Below are 16,917 nucleotides of genomic sequence, written 5' to 3' on the forward strand. Positions count from 1 at the left end.
TAACAAATAAATGTACAATTTCATGCAATTCAGCATTAAAAGAGAATTTCACACTCACCTTCAGTGAAGAGAAGACACAAACTCAGCACAATTGTCACTATGGAAACACCAGCACACACTGACAACTCTACACCCAGAACTCCACTACCAATGTGGACACACACTGACTCCAGAGATCAGTCCATAATTCTCTCAGCAGTACTTCACTGAAGTCCACAAGGACTTCACTACAGTAATGTGGTGTCTTGTGAGTCCTGAGTACACCTGAAGTCTGTTTTTTCATTGTGTAGTTTCACAGAGCCCACAGGGCCTCTGTGAACTAGACATGCATGTTGTGGTTTCAGTGTGGGGGGAAGAAAGAGGAGGCTTGAGAAACCACCAGAAGGCTCAAAAAGCCTCCTTGTTGACAACTTACCGTTAAAGCAGCCATGTAACACAGCCAGTCTACTGATGGACAAAATCTGCATACGCTACTTATAGTGTAGCCATGACACTTTATAAACATAAAATACATAAATACAGCAAACATCACACAGCATAAATACATAAAATCAGCAACAGAGTGTAAATATAAAGTGTAAATATAAAGTGTAATAAAGTGTAAATATTTGTATTATTCTATTTATTATGTATTTGAAAGATATTTGACAAGCCAGTTAAACAGAGCCTGGGTGATCAGTTATAATTAGACTCTGCCTTTGCTATGAGCCGTTACACTTAATACTAAAAATTGCTGGTTAAAACCACAAGGACCAAAACCACAACTAACAGCTCGCTCAGATCACTTGTTTCTTTTTAAAAAACAGCTCACCTAGCACAGAGGTTCTAAATCCAGTCATTGTGGTCCACAGAAACATAATTATTTCCCATGTTCCTGTGCCTCTAGCATTTTTTCCTGGAGAACATGATACTACTGATTGTATGTGTGTATGTGAATCACCGAAGCATGTAGCATTTCCTTTACAGCCTCATACACCTTCACTTGGGCCCAATCACATTTCACCCCTTGACCCTACCACTTAGCACTGGCCCTCCATATGCAGTGTTCATGAGTAGGGGTTGGGTGTCTGATAGAGGGCTAGGGTGAGGTCTTAGGGCTAAATGGCCCTCCAAACTGAGGGATTCAGAGTCTCACTCAAAATTGAGTGTTATGAGAAATTTCTCAGAATCTCTTGTGATTCATTGATAAATGGATGCAGAAGCAAGGGGGAAGATTTCAACCACTACCCTTTGTAACTCAGTCCCAAGGGGCAAGATGACACTTGAAAACAAGGAGTAGGAGGAAAAATGAGAGGGGATTGGGCCTTGGCAAAAATCTAAGCACTAAATCTAAGAATAAAATGGTTTAAAACATATTACATTTAATACGCATGGTTTTACCTAATCCTAGAGATATATAATAAAGTTATCTGTTACAGGACAAGGGGGTTTTCAGATCCAGTACAGACATTAAATCCTATAAGATCAAATACATTTGAAAAAAGAACTAAAATTCTTACTCTCTAATGCACCAACATTAAAAAACATTAGATCCCCTCTAAAATCCTCAATGTCAGACCTAGCTACCATACATTGTACATTCTTTAAATGGAGTCACAGGTCAGTCAGAGAGTATGGAGGTTAATGTACATTTGTCACATTGCCATGTCTGTTTTAGAATTACATAGTTCTCATGACTTAAGTAATATGTGTATGAAACAATGACAAATATCACTATAGCATTCTGAAGTCTGATTTCTGACTCAGTCACTGCTCAAACGGACAAAGCAGAACTGTATACGTATTTTTACAATTATGGCTCCTCTAGTTACTGCCTTAGAAGCAGTGTTACTGTAATTCTTATTACTTTATCTGACACCAAACCAGAGGTGATAAATCTGATTTTGAACCCTGACAGACTCAGAGGGGCCTGGATGTTGCACCAACTGCTGTGATCAGATCATCATAGTGAATCAACATACAAGACAACACATCGGGACAAGAACAGGACCTCTAGAAAGTTGGACTAGACATTAATTGCTTATTTTTTCACTTATTAAATTCATTTTTCTTTTTAAATTGTTATTATTGTGGTGACCATTGTCAGCCAAAGGAGGATGGGCCCCCCTTTTGAGTCTTGGTTCATCTCAAAGTTTCTTCCTCTTACTTCTTCCTCTTGGGAGATTTGTCTAGCAATTGTTGCCCTTCGCTTGCTCACTGGTAGCTTGGACTTGGACATTTGTAAAGCTGTTTTGTGACAGCATCTGTTGTAAAAAAGCATTATATAAATAAACTTTGATTTGAAAGAACTCCAAATTGATTTATAAATGAGTCACAGGTCAGTCAGAGAGTTTGGAGGTTAATGTATATTTGTCACATTGCCATGTCTGTTTTAGAATTACATATTTTCCATGACTTAAGTAATATGTGTATGAAACAATGACAAATATCACCAACACCCCTGATATTATAACTCCCCTGCCCCTGATTGATGTGTTAGAGACTGCTATGATTGTTTTGTCAAAACAAATGAAGACCCATTCAGGTCTCACTGAAAACCTTTATTACCATTCAGATGCCTGAGTTTGTGCACATTAACACAGCACCACCCAGGGCCCAGGGCATGGTAAACATTGTGCCACCAGGGCAGAGGGGACGGTAAACACAGTGCCTCATAGGCCCAGGGCACAGTAAGTCCTCACAATGACATTGTTTCTTAATGGTGAGGCCAAGGTTTCTGTCAGATAGTGTAGTGGACAACATACATTCTACATAGTGCAGCTTTAGATATGATCTGAAAATGTATTGTAAAAGTTGATAAATTCGATAAAGATTTGGCAGTTCTTTTTATCAGGTGGATATATATATATATATATAAAACCCACACGCAGAAGCTGAAAGCAACAGTACATTTGTGGTGTGTGTAGAGTTCACATCTCTAGTGGTGGAGTGACATTCTTACAGAGTGAGGACCAGTTTTTTGGCCAACAAACACGTTACTTCTGCAAACAAATTCCACATCAAATTTGAAACTGAACCAAGATGAAAATGTGCAATTAAAATTCAACCTGACTTATGTTTCATGCACTGCATTGTGGGTAAAAATAATGCTCTGAAATTAAATGCTCCTTTAAATATCTGTTCAAACTTTTTGAAAGTCTCAGGTAGCCAGTTTTGTGGCTGCTGTAATTCCACATGCTGTTGTAACAGACACAGTTGTACTGCGCCTTTAAGAGGGAGCTTTATTATTATGTAGATTGAGTAACAGAGAGAGAGAGAGAGAGAGAGAGAGAGAGGACCGTCACCTTTCTGCTCACCCTCTCAACACTCCTTTTTCTTTGGTAACGCTGTACGGTGCTTTTTACTGTTTCCTTTACATATAAGTAGAATGATGATAGCCGTGTGACCTGGCTTGATGTGGTCCAGGAGAGAATAAAAGTCTTTCGTATTACGCACACCAGTGTGTGTGTCACTCCATGTTAACTCCACGCATCGTGGTTACCCTGTAGCACCTGTTCCTCACTCCAGGTAGGAAGCGTTACACTATTTTCATTAATAAGCCTTTGAAGTACTTTGGGTGTCGTAGTGAAATGAAATCACCAAACAGCAGTGAGGGAGCTTATGTTGGGTCTCACCCCCTGAGCTTCTACATCGTTTCTCTGTGACAAAGGACGGAGCCACTTAACTAAGAATGAGACCGTCCTCACTGACAATGTGAGAATATCTGATAGATCACTGAATGATAAGGAAGAAAGAGGACATACCACATGACAACTTACAAAACCTACCGCATCTCTATATTTGGTGTGTGTGTTGTGTTGAGGTTATTTGGTCAAAGTTTCATCTGAATACACTTCCTCTCCACTATAAGTGTTCTTGTGAAGTCATTCAGTAGACCGTATTGAAGAGTGTGTACGGTGTGTATCAGCAGTCCTGCTTTAGCTGTGTATAGTGTGTGTAACACAGTAAGAATGCAGGTGTGTGTTTATCTGCTCCTTGTGCTCCACGCTGCTGATGGTGAGTGTTACCTTCTCTCTACAGGTGTTGTCATCCTTATACATTCATTTGCACAAAGGTATTTATATCTGGGATCAGCAGAGAGCAGCAGCTAACCACTTACCCCAGATTCGGTCTATTGACCAATAAATTTTGCCTCTAGTTTAGAACAAAAGATGATAAATGCTAACGTTGCTAACAAACACTGGAAGTTAACAGCAACTAAAATATTGTTTTCGTAAATACATGTCCACAAACTTCTCTCAAGCCGGTCAAACAGCATCCAAGTGTTAATAAATATCTCCCAGACTAGTGGGTGTGTCGTATAACTCACTGTGAACTAGACAAGTGAAGAAACACGTCACCGGGAAGCGACCTGGATGAGGTTTGAGGACATGTAGCTCGCTATCTGACTTATTTACAAATCCTATTAGCTATCATTGCTGTTGGCTTCCAGTGTTTGTTAGCAATGTTAGCAGCTTTTGTTCTAAAGGAGCAAAATACGGACTCCAAACATGTCTTGTCCACCCGGGTTAAGGGAGAGTAAAGTAAATTTGTTTCTTCGCCGACTTGTCCCGTTAAGTGGCACTGAAATCTGTGCTGTTGAATGATGTGTCCAATATAGAGAATTGTGTTTAATGTATTGAAAAAATGTGTTTTAGAAATACAAAATGAGTGTAAATAAGGAAAGGTGCTTTTGGTTTAGTATAACAGGTCAGGAGATGGGCTACATGAGTTAGTGGTTTCAATTATTGTGTCACATGTCCCTGTTTTTGTGTCTTGCAAAAAACTGTAATATCACAAAGACAGTCCAGTTTCCCAGCAAGCACCTCTTCCTCCTAGCAAACCTGTAGCACTGTTTAACAATTTAACAATACATAACTAACACACTCTCTCTCATGCGCACAAACGCGCGCGCACACACACACACACACACACAAAAACATGCACAGCTGCTGCAGGATGGCCAGACCCACATCTGAAGGACTTGGAGAAAGACAATTTTACACACACAGTAAATGTACATTCAAAGTGATACTTGTAGATGCAAAAACACCCCCTCCCCCGCCCTGCTCTCTCTCTCTCTCTCTCTCTCTCTCTCCTTGTTTGGTGTTTGGGCTTCAAGTTCTCCTATGTTTTTCCTCTTATCTTATAGAGGCTTAGAAAAAATTACAAATAAAAAATGAACAAATAAGAAAAAAATAAAACCATAAAGACAGTACAGTTTCCTAGCATGCACTTCTTCCTCCTTGGTGCAGTTTAGCAATACATAAATAACACACACACACACACACACACACACACACACACACACAGACATGCATATGCGATTGCTTCCTTTTTGGGTCCGTGAGCTTAAAATTCTGCTGTGCTGTTCCTCTTAGTGTTGTGTGAACGACATGTTTACTTCTTTCACTCACCCATGAAGATTGTCAAACAGTCTCCAAATCCTCATCAGTGACAGAGATTCAGCTCTGAACTTAATGGTTTAATCAGTCAATCATTAACTGACTCTGGCAGCATAAATTCCAATGACTCCAGTTTAAAGACTGTTTTCTTATTTATTCCTACGTTATTCTGATGTCACCATAGTCATGGCTACCAGTTTACAGATGTGAGAATTCCCAGCATGCACCGCTTCCTCCTCACATATGTATTGCTAATCTGGGTGCACTGGGTGCTACGTGTGACATGTGCTCACTTGTTTATTTCTGTTTGTGTTATTTATTCCTCATTTGTTCATCAATTGGTCAGGAGGCTTGGACAGCCCATGCTGCTGCACACACACACACACACACACTCTCTCTCTCTCTCTTCTTGTTGGGTGTTTGGGCTTCAAGTTCTCCTATGTTGTTCCTCTTATCTTAGAGGCTTAGAAAAATTACAAATAAAAAAATGAACAAATAAGAAAAAACTAAAACCATAAAGACAGTACAGTTTCCCAGTATGCACATCTTCCTTCTCACATATGTATTGCTAATCTGGTTGCACTCGGTGCTACGTGTGAAATGTGCTCACTTGTTTATTTCTGTTTGAGTTATTTATTCCTCATTTGTTCATCGATTGGCCAGGAGGCTTAGACAGCCCATGCTGGGGGTTTTGTCTTTTTACAGTTTTTATTTTATTTTGTTGTTGTTGTTGTTACAGCGCAGTGCACACTAGCCTACAGCCTCAATTAGTTACTTTATAGATATCCACCATCATCAAACAGTTGTTAAACAGCTTTTGACAGCTTTAACAACAAAAAGAACAAAGTAACAGAGAAAAGGTGAGAAAATGTTTCTACCTCCTGTGATAACTGTTGGGTTGTGATGACATTGTACTATCTACAGCCAAAGTGGTCTTTACTTTGGTGACTCCTTTAGTGGTTCTGTGTCAGTTTGTGGATTTCACAGCTTCTCTTAAGTAGTTTTTTCTTAATAGTATGAAAACTACAACATGATCATAGACTGCTGCAGTCCACCTGTACTTTATGAATAATATGAATGTTATCAGACCATCCTCATGTTTACCTGATTAAATGATCAAAGTTTATTTTGATCAGCATGAATTCTAGAGCTCTTCCTGTCTGATCTCTCTAATATTTGCTAAGCTAACATTCAGTTTGGTCCTCTGATCACTTTATGTGCAGGAGTGAAATGATGTGACCAAACAGTGCTGAGGGGGATCACTCTGTAGCACTACTTCTTACTGCAGGATCACTTTACTGAGGATGGGGACTGAACACTGGGAAGCTCAGGAGGAAGTGATGACACTAGAAAGACACTGTTTCACTGTTAGATTTAGTCTGTATGTGAGAGAGAAAGAAGTGGAGGAATAATTTATTTTGCACTTGAACACACTTCCCCTCTACTGTGGATATTAGTGGGTGGTGAATTTCAGTGGAGTTCTACTGAGAGAGTTGTAGAGTTCCAGGTCATAGTTGTGTGGTGGTTTCACTAGACAGACTGTAGTCTGGGCTACAGTTTTCAGTGTTCAGTACACTGTAGTTTTGTAGAGTGTATAAGATGTGTAGCAGTGTTACTGCTGTAGCTGTGTGTAGTGTGTTGTGGAATGCAGGTGTGTTTTCATCTGCAGATGTGTTTTTACTTCCTTTTTGGTAATGATGTGCAGACGAAGTCCTGTGAAGCGTTTGAGGTTCTTCCTTATTGTACTGCTGAAGGATTCGAAGCTTTGGAGCATTGAAAGCTGGTGACAAAACAGCGACACCTGGTGGTTTTCAGAAATTATAGCAGCCATAGATTCAAAACTGCACAATACAACACTCCACCGCCTTCATATTTCATTAAAAAAATGATGATCAGTAATGATGTTTAGTAATTAAATTTTGCAATAATTTGTTTAAAATCATTGTTTACCTTTTTATGTGAAAACGCACTACAAAACTATACTGTCAGACAACAGGGTGACGTTATGAAACATTTACTCTCCCTTTTGGCTTCTATAATTTGCACATTTCCAATTTTTTAGTAAAAAGATAAAGCTTCCAAGTTATAGGACAGTGCCAAACTTATGAAGCAGTCTCAACCTCATCCTGTCTATCTGTGATGTTTGAAGATTCAAACAAGATTAGTCACGTTATGAGTAACTTTAGTGGGAGGGGAGAGGGAGAGAAGGAGGGAGGGAGTGGAGAGAGATGGAGGGAGGGGAGGGAGGGAGGGAGACAATCTATAATCAGTATAATCAGACATTTACATCTTATAACTTGATGGTCATGCATCCATCATACCAACATCTATTGGGAAATATCTTAGTGATTTCCAGTACCATCATCAGTTGGCTGGTACCATCAGTACCATCAGGTGACTGGACCTGCAGCAATTAAGTATGTCATATATAATAGTTAAGTATGTCATATATAATAATAATGGAGTATGTCATATATAATAATAATAATAATTAATTATGCCATATGTAATAATAACCATTTTACATGTACATGTGCAGCCATGTTTAATAGTGAAGGCCTTTATCTCGTGTGTTTCTGCAGGCTGCAGTTTGGCAGAGAATCAGAAGACAGACGACGTCACTGCATACACAGGAGACTCAGTACTGCTGCCCTGCTCCTGTACTGACCCACACGCCAAACCTGAGAGTTTCACCTGGAGGAAACACAACACAAGAAGACAAACATGGGATGTGATCACCAGTGAGAGTGAACAGTACAGAAATAGAGTTCAGATGGGTACTGCTCACTCTCCAGGAAATCTCTCTCTACTCATATCACACCTGACTGAAGAGGATGAGGGAGACTACAGCTGTTATCTTACAAAGAAGAAATATAAATACATCAGACTCACCATTAAAGGTAAAACATTGTTTTTGATCCAAATCCAACTGCAAATGATAAATCCAGCTTTAAGGTTTTCTTATGTATCCACACTAGCAAAGTCTTGGTTGTCTGAGTTACTTGTAGTCTTTCTGCTGTTATATTTGTTGTTGTGCTGTCATCTGTGCACATTACCAGTAACGTTTAGTTCAGTGATGGTCAAATACTCCTTTAATTGTAACAAATGTCTTGTGTAGTTCAAGTAAGAATGTCTCAGGTTTTAACACACATGGCCTGTAAATCGTCACCTATGCAGGTTTCAGCTCATCTTTCACCGTCACCTCCTCCCTGACGTCACGCTTTCCCGCGTGCTTTGTTTAGGTTTTCTTCCTGGTTCTGTTCGCTCGTGTCCGGTGCTTCTTTGTTTTGGTTTTTCTGTTTCGACCCCTCGTTTGGTTTTTCTGTCACTGTTTTCATCTTTGTCTAGTTTGCATTCGTTAGTCTTTGTATAAATATCCTTTGTTTTATCTTCTTGGTTGTGGGTATCTGAATGTGCGCTCTCTCGTCCTCCCATGAGTTTATTGTTGTTTGGTAACGTTATTAGCCTGCTCGTTATTCTAGTGTTTACTGTTTAACTTTCTTCTTGGTAATGATGTGCAGACGAAGTCCTGTGAAGCGTTTGAGGTTCTTCCTTATTGTACTGCTGAAGGATTCGAATCATTGTAGCGTTGAAAGCTGGTGACAAAACAGCGACACCTGGTGGTTTTCAGAAATTATAGCAGCCATAGATTAAAAACTGCGCAGCACTATGAATAATACAACACTCCACCGCCTTCATATGTCATTAAAAAAATGGATGATCAGTAATGATGTTTAGTAATTAAATTCTGCAATAATTTGTTTAAAATCATTGTTTCCCTTTTATGTAAAAACAACAGGTTGGCGTTATGAAATGTTTATTCTCCCTTTTGACTTCCAAGTTATAGGACAGTACCAAACTTATGAAACAGTCTCATCCTCATCCTGTGCTTCAGTGATGTTTGAAGCTTCCAGCATCAGTAGTCACATGTTATTAGTAACTTTAGTGGTAATATTAGTGGTAATAGTACCTTTAGTGGTAATATTAGTGGTAATAGTAACTGATAAAAGCTTCGGTACACTGATATGAGCTTTGGTGCCTTAGTATCAAAGGTTCCATCAGAAAAAAAATAAAAATAAAAAAAAAATAAAATATATATATATATATATATATATATATAATCTGCACAGTTCTTATGAAGCATGTTCATCTCCAAATGTACCAAATGTATCCAAATTTCTCCAAATGTACCTCCTCAGTCCACCAGCTCTGCCCCAGCATTTTTAATTTTTTTTTGCTTAATCTTGTAGCTGGTTGACATGAGGCTTTAAATTTATTGTTTTAGAATTTTCTGGAATGTCTATGGAAGCCATAACTAATATGTTTCTAAATCCTAGACTGTTGATTAAGTGTGGTCACTGTTCACCCCCTGAAATATGCTGCCTGCTAAGGCATCTTATTTAGGCTAAATTTGAAGGTGGCATCGGACTCTGAATCTGCGGTAAAAAAGCAGCGGTCACACCGAATGCAAGTAAAATCTGCCTGGCAAATAAACCCTTTGACTTGAATGAGCATGGATGAAAATGCGAAAACTGCGGGAATTTGCTTGCGGTAGTGAGTAAGTTCATGTTGCACCCACTAATCTATAATATATGGATCTATGATTTAGATCAATGTTTGTGTCAAGTTAATCTAGTTTAAATTTACTAGAGGAAAACTAGAGGACTGGGCTTTACTTGCTTCTTTCTGAAAGAAAAAAATAGCTGTTATCTTTATACTCATTATTAACACAATGTCTCAAAAACCAGACTAACAAGTCAGATAGTGATAGTTGTTTTCTGAATGACTGTTTCCTCCAAATTTCCCTCCAAGAACACTATCAAGGCACATAGTCACCTGATTTTGCTCCACCCATGTGAAAACATTAGCAAGGTGGCAGTTAGATGTGACCGACGCTTAAGTCTTAATAGGAATGTGATGGGAATGTAATTAGAATGGGAATCTAACTGGATCATCTCTATAAGGTCCCATTTCTGTTAGAATGGTTCCTACTCAGACCTTTGCCTGTATAGACACAACTAGACACACACACATACCAAGTGAGATGAGGTGGAAAACTGAACACACACGAGCACTTGAAGAATGTGATCAGTATCGTGTTGTATGTGGCAGTGGATGGCTGGCTTGATATAAAGAATTGTAGTGAAGGCTTCACAGTTATACATGTTGTCTCTGACCTTTCCCTGTCTATTAATGTTATGCCGTTACCTTAGACATACATAAACATCTTATGAAGAGCAAAATTGAACAGTTTTTTAAGGACCAGGGCAAAATAGGCAACATATCACTTTGAGTACAGAGTAATTTACAAAAGAGTCATATGGGAGTTTCATTTCAGCCTCACCACCAAGTCTCAATATTAATATCACATGATGGACCTGTCTGAGTTACAAATGTGCAAACCTTATTACTACAGTAGTTATAAAGGTTTGTTATCTTAACATATGTTATTTTAACTCACCTGACTGAGGTGTTATATAAATTAATCAACCGATAGTATTATGTTACCAAGAGAAGCCTATATAACAGTTAATGTCTGTCAGAATCAGCCTTTATAAAGTCATATGTAGGTTTGCATGAGCTGTTACGAAGGATTTATGAAGACCAGTTTTAAGGAAAGTGTTAGTAAAATTGAAATGCAGATTTTGATCAAATATTAAAAATGTGTTATATTTCTGCTTACCAACAAACAAACATACCTCAAATTGTTACCTAAATGGAGAAACTGAATTATTCAGTTACGCCTTCTAACTATCAGGGTTATAAGGATAAAAATGTCATTAGGACAATGCCAAAAATCATATAATATTAAAGTAAATATGTATTAATCTAACAAGCAAATGTGGTGGAGTCTGACAGTAGGGTGTGTTTCTACAGGTTGTGTACTGGAACACAACAGGGAGCTAAAACTCATCACTGCACACACAGGAGACTCAGTACTGCTACCCTGCAGCTGCATCGAACTACACAACGAACCTGAGAGTTTCACCTGGAAGAAATACAACCCAAACAGAAACACATGGGATGTGATCTCCAGTGAGAGTGAACAGTACAGAAACAGAGTTCAGCTGAATACTGCTCACTCTCCAGGAAATCTCTCTCTACTCATATCACACCTGACTGAAGAGGATGAGGGAGACTACAGGTGTCAAACTAAAGGGAATAAACACAAAGACATCAAACTTTATGTTTCAGGTAAAATATTATTAGTAAACACAGTCCTAATGCAAAGAAAATCACATAAGTAGATTTAGCTTGGTTCATTTTCCAGAATGAACTTTTCTTTTTAAACATACAATTAAATGTAATATAAATACATTCACCACTTATGACTGAAATTCAAAAACAGCACATTTAAAAATAGAGAAACACCATTACATATTTATGTATCTATCATGTGGACCACATTATCCTCAGATATTAGTCACCAGACACCCTCTGTCACCAGTCTAGAAGAGTTAAACACAACTGACATACATTTCACCTGCCCTCACTGAACACTTTCAGTACCTCTAATAAGTGAATGTGTAGGTATAATTACAGGCTGTGTCCACCTGGTGTCTTACACAGTTTGTGTGTCACCCTGCACCCAGGATATCACTGGTCAGTTTCTGACCACAGATGTCCCAGTATATGTGGATACTGAACCATTCTCCACACGTCAGTCCCACTACAGTGCTGGAGGCTTGGTATTGGGTGCTGTACTGGTATGAGTGGTTCAGGTACAGCAGTGTTACTGGATTCAGTGCTACTGGTAGGTTGAGAGTGTTCTGACAGTGAAAGATATCCAGCCAACAGTGGTTCAGTGGTCAGACACTGACCATGACTGGAGTTGGAGGATGGTTAACACTAACTGTGTGTTACACCAGATGGGCTAGAACCACTGACTCTACAAGATTTTTCTAATCCATTTATATTTTAATGCATGTGACAGAGAGCATAAACTTGCATCAATTCTGTAACAAAAGGATGTTAAACATTTCACAAATGGATTTGTTTTGTCTTCATATGATGGGTCACAGATGAATGTCACTGGTTGTACAGGTTACTTCATAACAGTAGTGTAACATGTCAGTGTTTCTGCTCTATCTAGTCTGTAAGGATGTTGTGAAGCCTCCCACAGTGCTGAGTGGATACGTGGGAGGGTCTGTCCTGCTGCCCTGTTACTGCACCGAACTGCTGGCCGAGCCAAAAACCGTCAGATGGAGTTTTATAAATGAATCTGATGTCATCTACCCAATTGACCAGACAAACCGTTACACTGATAGAATTCAGCTAGTTCCTGCTCCAAGAAATTTCTCTCTATTCATATCTGGTCTGACTAAAGAGGACTGGGGACAGTACAGGTGTAGCATCAGCAGTTATCATCTTATAGATGTGCAACTTCAAGTAACAGGTAAACCAACCTCTTGTGTATTTAATGTATGAAATGTTGTTGACTGCATATAGTGACTGATCTGTACCAATAACTAACTACTGTACTACATAAAACAAAAAATCTATCCAGCGGCAGGATCTGCAGTTCTACTTCTGTCTGTTTCTAGTTACATCTTCTGTTTGTATTTGTATTTCATGCCTGTAGTTAATGCCTCTTGTCTTCTGTCCTGTTTAGGTTCTAGTCAGTTATATACCCATATTACACACGACTTGTTTAGTTTCCTTATTTAGTTACTACTGTTCTCATTTGCTCTAGAGAGAGGGGGAGAAAGAGGGAGAGAGAGAAAAAGAGAGGGAGGGAGAGGGAGAGGGAGAGAAGGAAAAAAGAGCAGAGGGAAGAGTCTCCTCTCACAGCTGGTGCTGTTCATTAACACACACTAACACTAACACATCAGGACCAGTCTGAAGTACAATCAGACCAAATCAAATTATTACACTTCACAAACTAAACTACATCACCCACTGGAACACAAACACAAGCACAAAGCAAAATGCAGCGTTATCTGGCCCTAAAACATCAGTACACGGTAGCAGACGACCTGTACACAGTGACTGACATTAAACACAGAACCACGTTGACAAAGTCCAGACTCAGAGAACACAGCCTGGCCGTCCAGACCAGCCGATATAAATGTCATGGCTGCCCAGAGAACAGAGACTCTGTCAGCAATGTAAATATGACACTGTAGAGACAGAGCTGCACTTCCTCACTGAATGTGAAAAATTCATCCAAATACGGCAAATTTACTATACAAAATCTGAGACGGTCCACCCCAACTTTAAGTGTCTGTCTAACACTGACAAACTGCCCATCCTACTGGGCGAAAAGAAGGAAAGCAGCGCTTTAGCTGGGTGATACATATCTGCCTGCCATAAGATGAGGGACAGTGATTAACCCACCCAAACACACACACACACACACACACACACACACACACACACACACACACAAACAGACTATATTACCCAGTTTATAAAAGTTACCTAACTATTTATTATTATTAACTATTTATTATTTTCCATTCTTATAATTTATTTATTTCCCTTTCTTTTCACTTCTTCCCTTTTACTTCTTCCAATTATTATTATTTCAGACCAATTACAGTTTCTCTTCAAGTTCTTTATCATAACAGAATTCTTAATTTCCATAATTGCAAAGGTTGTAATGTTGTGTAATGTTCATGTTGTAATTCTGCTTTGGCAATACTATAGTTGTATATGGTCATGCCAGTAAAGCTTACTGAACTGAAATGAACTGAGAGAGAGAGAGAGAGAGAGAGAGAGAGAGAGAGAGAGAGAGAGAGAGAGAGAGAGAGACTCGACTCGACTCGACTCGACTTGACTCAGGAGCCCCTTATTCATTCACTCACAGAAAATGACTGAAGGACACACTGCACCTATAGAACCTGTAACCTCACACTTAGCCATCCTATTAACCACCAGTAACACAGCGAACCGAAGACTTTTGCTTTTACAAACTGTACATTTATCAGTTCTGTAGTACAAAATATAAATGTAAACATGTAAAATGCATGAAAGCACAGAACCTTCAGTACTTTCAACTCATCATACTTTCTATTCTTGTAGAGGCCCCACATTCATTCTGTTCATCAACTACCACTGAATTTAAGATGCTTTTGTTTAATAATATTCTCCAGTTAACCCACTATATACTGCTACTACGAATACTACTACTAATGATAATAATAATAGTAGTAAATGACATGTAGTATAGTTTAACATTTAGTTTAAGAGGGAGTGTTTAGAAGAGGAAACAGTTCACAGCTGTGTTAAATAAATATATTCTGCTGCTGTGTAAGACTGGGGTCAGTGTTTGTTGTGTTGTTACAGTCTCTCCTCAGACTCTGCCCTACATCCTCTTTGCTTTGGTCGCTGTGATCTTCCTCCACATTATCGTGGCTGTGGTTTATTACACCAAGAGAAACAAAGGTAAAAATCTCATTAGCAAGCTGTTATAATCAGATTGTTTTCTCATTGTGTCTATTAACATCCATTTTACCATGTGCAGAGTCAGATCCTGAATGAACTGAGTTGTTCTTGTTCATGTGACCTGCTTCAGTGTCAGAAATGAGCAGAGTTCACTATAACACTGCTGGTGGAGATGGAACAGCTAGTCTGCAGTAGAGAAGAAAACCAAGAGAAATCAACAGACCAGCTTCAGACCTACACACCTGTTTAACAGACCTGCCACACACATCTGATCAGCTGTACCCACTGACCTGACCAAGTTTGTGCGTTAGAGATTTATCAGAATATCTTCATTTGAATACAGTTCCTCTCCACTGTAAGTGTAGCTGTCAGGTTATTCACTAGACTGTAGTTTTGAAGAGTATGTACGGTGTGTAGCAGCAGTCCTGCTATGTGTGTGTGTGTGTGTGTGTGTGTGTGTGTGTGTGTGTGTGTGTGTGTGTGTGTGTGTGTGTGTGTGTGAAACTCAGTAAGAATGCAGCTGTGTGTTTATCTCCTCCTTGTGCTCCACGCTGCTGATGGTGAGTGTTACCTTCTCTCTACAGGTGTTGTCATCCTCATACATTCATTTACACAAAGGTATTTATATCTGGGATCAATAGAGAGTAGCGGCACCCAGCCATCAGAAATCACAACACCTAAAATACATGTTTGGTGTTTAACTCATTTTTTATGACAGTACAGTGTGGTCACATATTCTTACAACAGCTGTCAGAAATGGTGATCTGTGTGTTGAGGCTCTATAGTGACAGAATTCGGTGCTCACAGATTTTGTCGTACCACTGACATTTAACCATCGGAAGGCTCAGAGCAATGTCTGTTCTGCTGATTTTCTTAAATTCACCTTAAAGGTACTTACATGTTTGATATCACGGTGTTCAGAACAATCTCAGCTATCTTCCTGTTGAGGTAGAATTTGATGTGGATCACTGCATAAAGCAATGTATGGAATATGGAAATTTTTCATCTCATGAGAAAAAATACCTTTACTCTTGTGAACCTGTTTTGGTGATTGAAATAGGTTTACCACAATAGTGAAATAAATGAATAAAGTAATATTAAAATGTCTAATAAATGTCTAAAATCACATTGTGTACATTTATTGAGTAAAAGCATGGTCTGTTAGCAACATTAGCATCTTTTGTTCTAAATTAAAGGATCAAAATGTGCTCCTTTAATTTACTCCAACCATGTCTTGTCTACCCGGGTTAAGGGAAAATAAAGTAAATATGATTCTTCACCGACCTGTCCCATTAAGTGGCACTGAAATAATGTGCTGTAGTTCGGTCCGGTAGAGAGGAACCGGTGCTAATTACTTGCCAATTGCTAATTAGATACTAGCATAAAGTAGGACTTGTAGGGGCAGGACTAAGACTGACAAAATATAGAACCAGAGAACTTGTGGGGTTTTTGTTTGTTTGTTTTTGGTACACTTGAGGAGGCTAACTGCTAAATCAACATGTTAAATGCTGTAAATGTCAATTTAAATATTGTCAATCTAGAACTAAATTCTGACTCCTACAAGCATCATTTTGCTCTATGAGTCTGTAAAAAATGTATTGCGTTTTATTATTACATTATGGTATTTTTTCCAAGGAATAATTTTTCTGCATTTTATGTTTTTATCTCTATTGAAGGATTTTTTTTATATTTGACCTTTAAATAGCAGCATATTTTTTCTGTTATTAATCATACCTTTTAAAGTCAAATGCCATCCACTGTCTGTATGCAGTGAGTCTATTGCTGTTTCATAAATAAAGAGCCAAAGCAGGACAGAGTTGTAGTTTCTGTTTACATCCACTGATAAACAACTACATCATGAAAGTGTGTGTGGTGCAGTTTGACAGCAGAATGTGTGTAGAGTGCAGTTCACTGACAGCAGTTGGACATGCCACTATCTGTTGGACGTCACTGTCTGTGATGTGTCTAGCTGGGGGGGAATTGGCATGCACACATACATGTAAACACACACATACATACACACACATAAAAACATATGCACCCACATCCATGCACATTCATACAAACAAAAACATACACACACACACACACACACACACACACACACGGCTGCTTCAGGATGGCCAGACCCACATTTGAAGGACCT

At 38.8% G+C, this 16,917-nt stretch overlaps 1 protein-coding gene across 1 annotated transcript; it reads left to right on the plus strand.

Annotated features, from left to right (window-relative positions):
* Positions 1-3,903: 3,903 nt before the first annotated feature.
* On the plus strand, positions 3,904-16,583 carry LOC118241876 (cell adhesion molecule CEACAM3-like). The gene is made up of 6 exons (XM_081695474.1): positions 3,904-3,996; positions 7,967-8,284; positions 11,262-11,579; positions 12,478-12,780; positions 14,673-14,771; positions 14,902-16,583. Exons 1-6 carry the CDS (start codon positions 3,951-3,953, stop codon positions 14,964-14,966), a joined length of 1,149 nt encoding a protein of 382 aa, XP_081551600.1. The 5' UTR covers positions 3,904-3,950; the 3' UTR covers positions 14,967-16,583.
* The last annotated feature ends 334 nt before the right edge of the window (positions 16,584-16,917 follow it).

The sequence above is a fragment of the Electrophorus electricus genome, chromosome 2 (genome assembly GCF_041902795.1).
Source record: "Electrophorus electricus isolate QZ-2024a chromosome 2, ASM4190279v1, whole genome shotgun sequence".
NCBI classification, from domain to species: Eukaryota; Metazoa; Chordata; class Actinopteri; order Gymnotiformes; family Gymnotidae; genus Electrophorus; species Electrophorus electricus.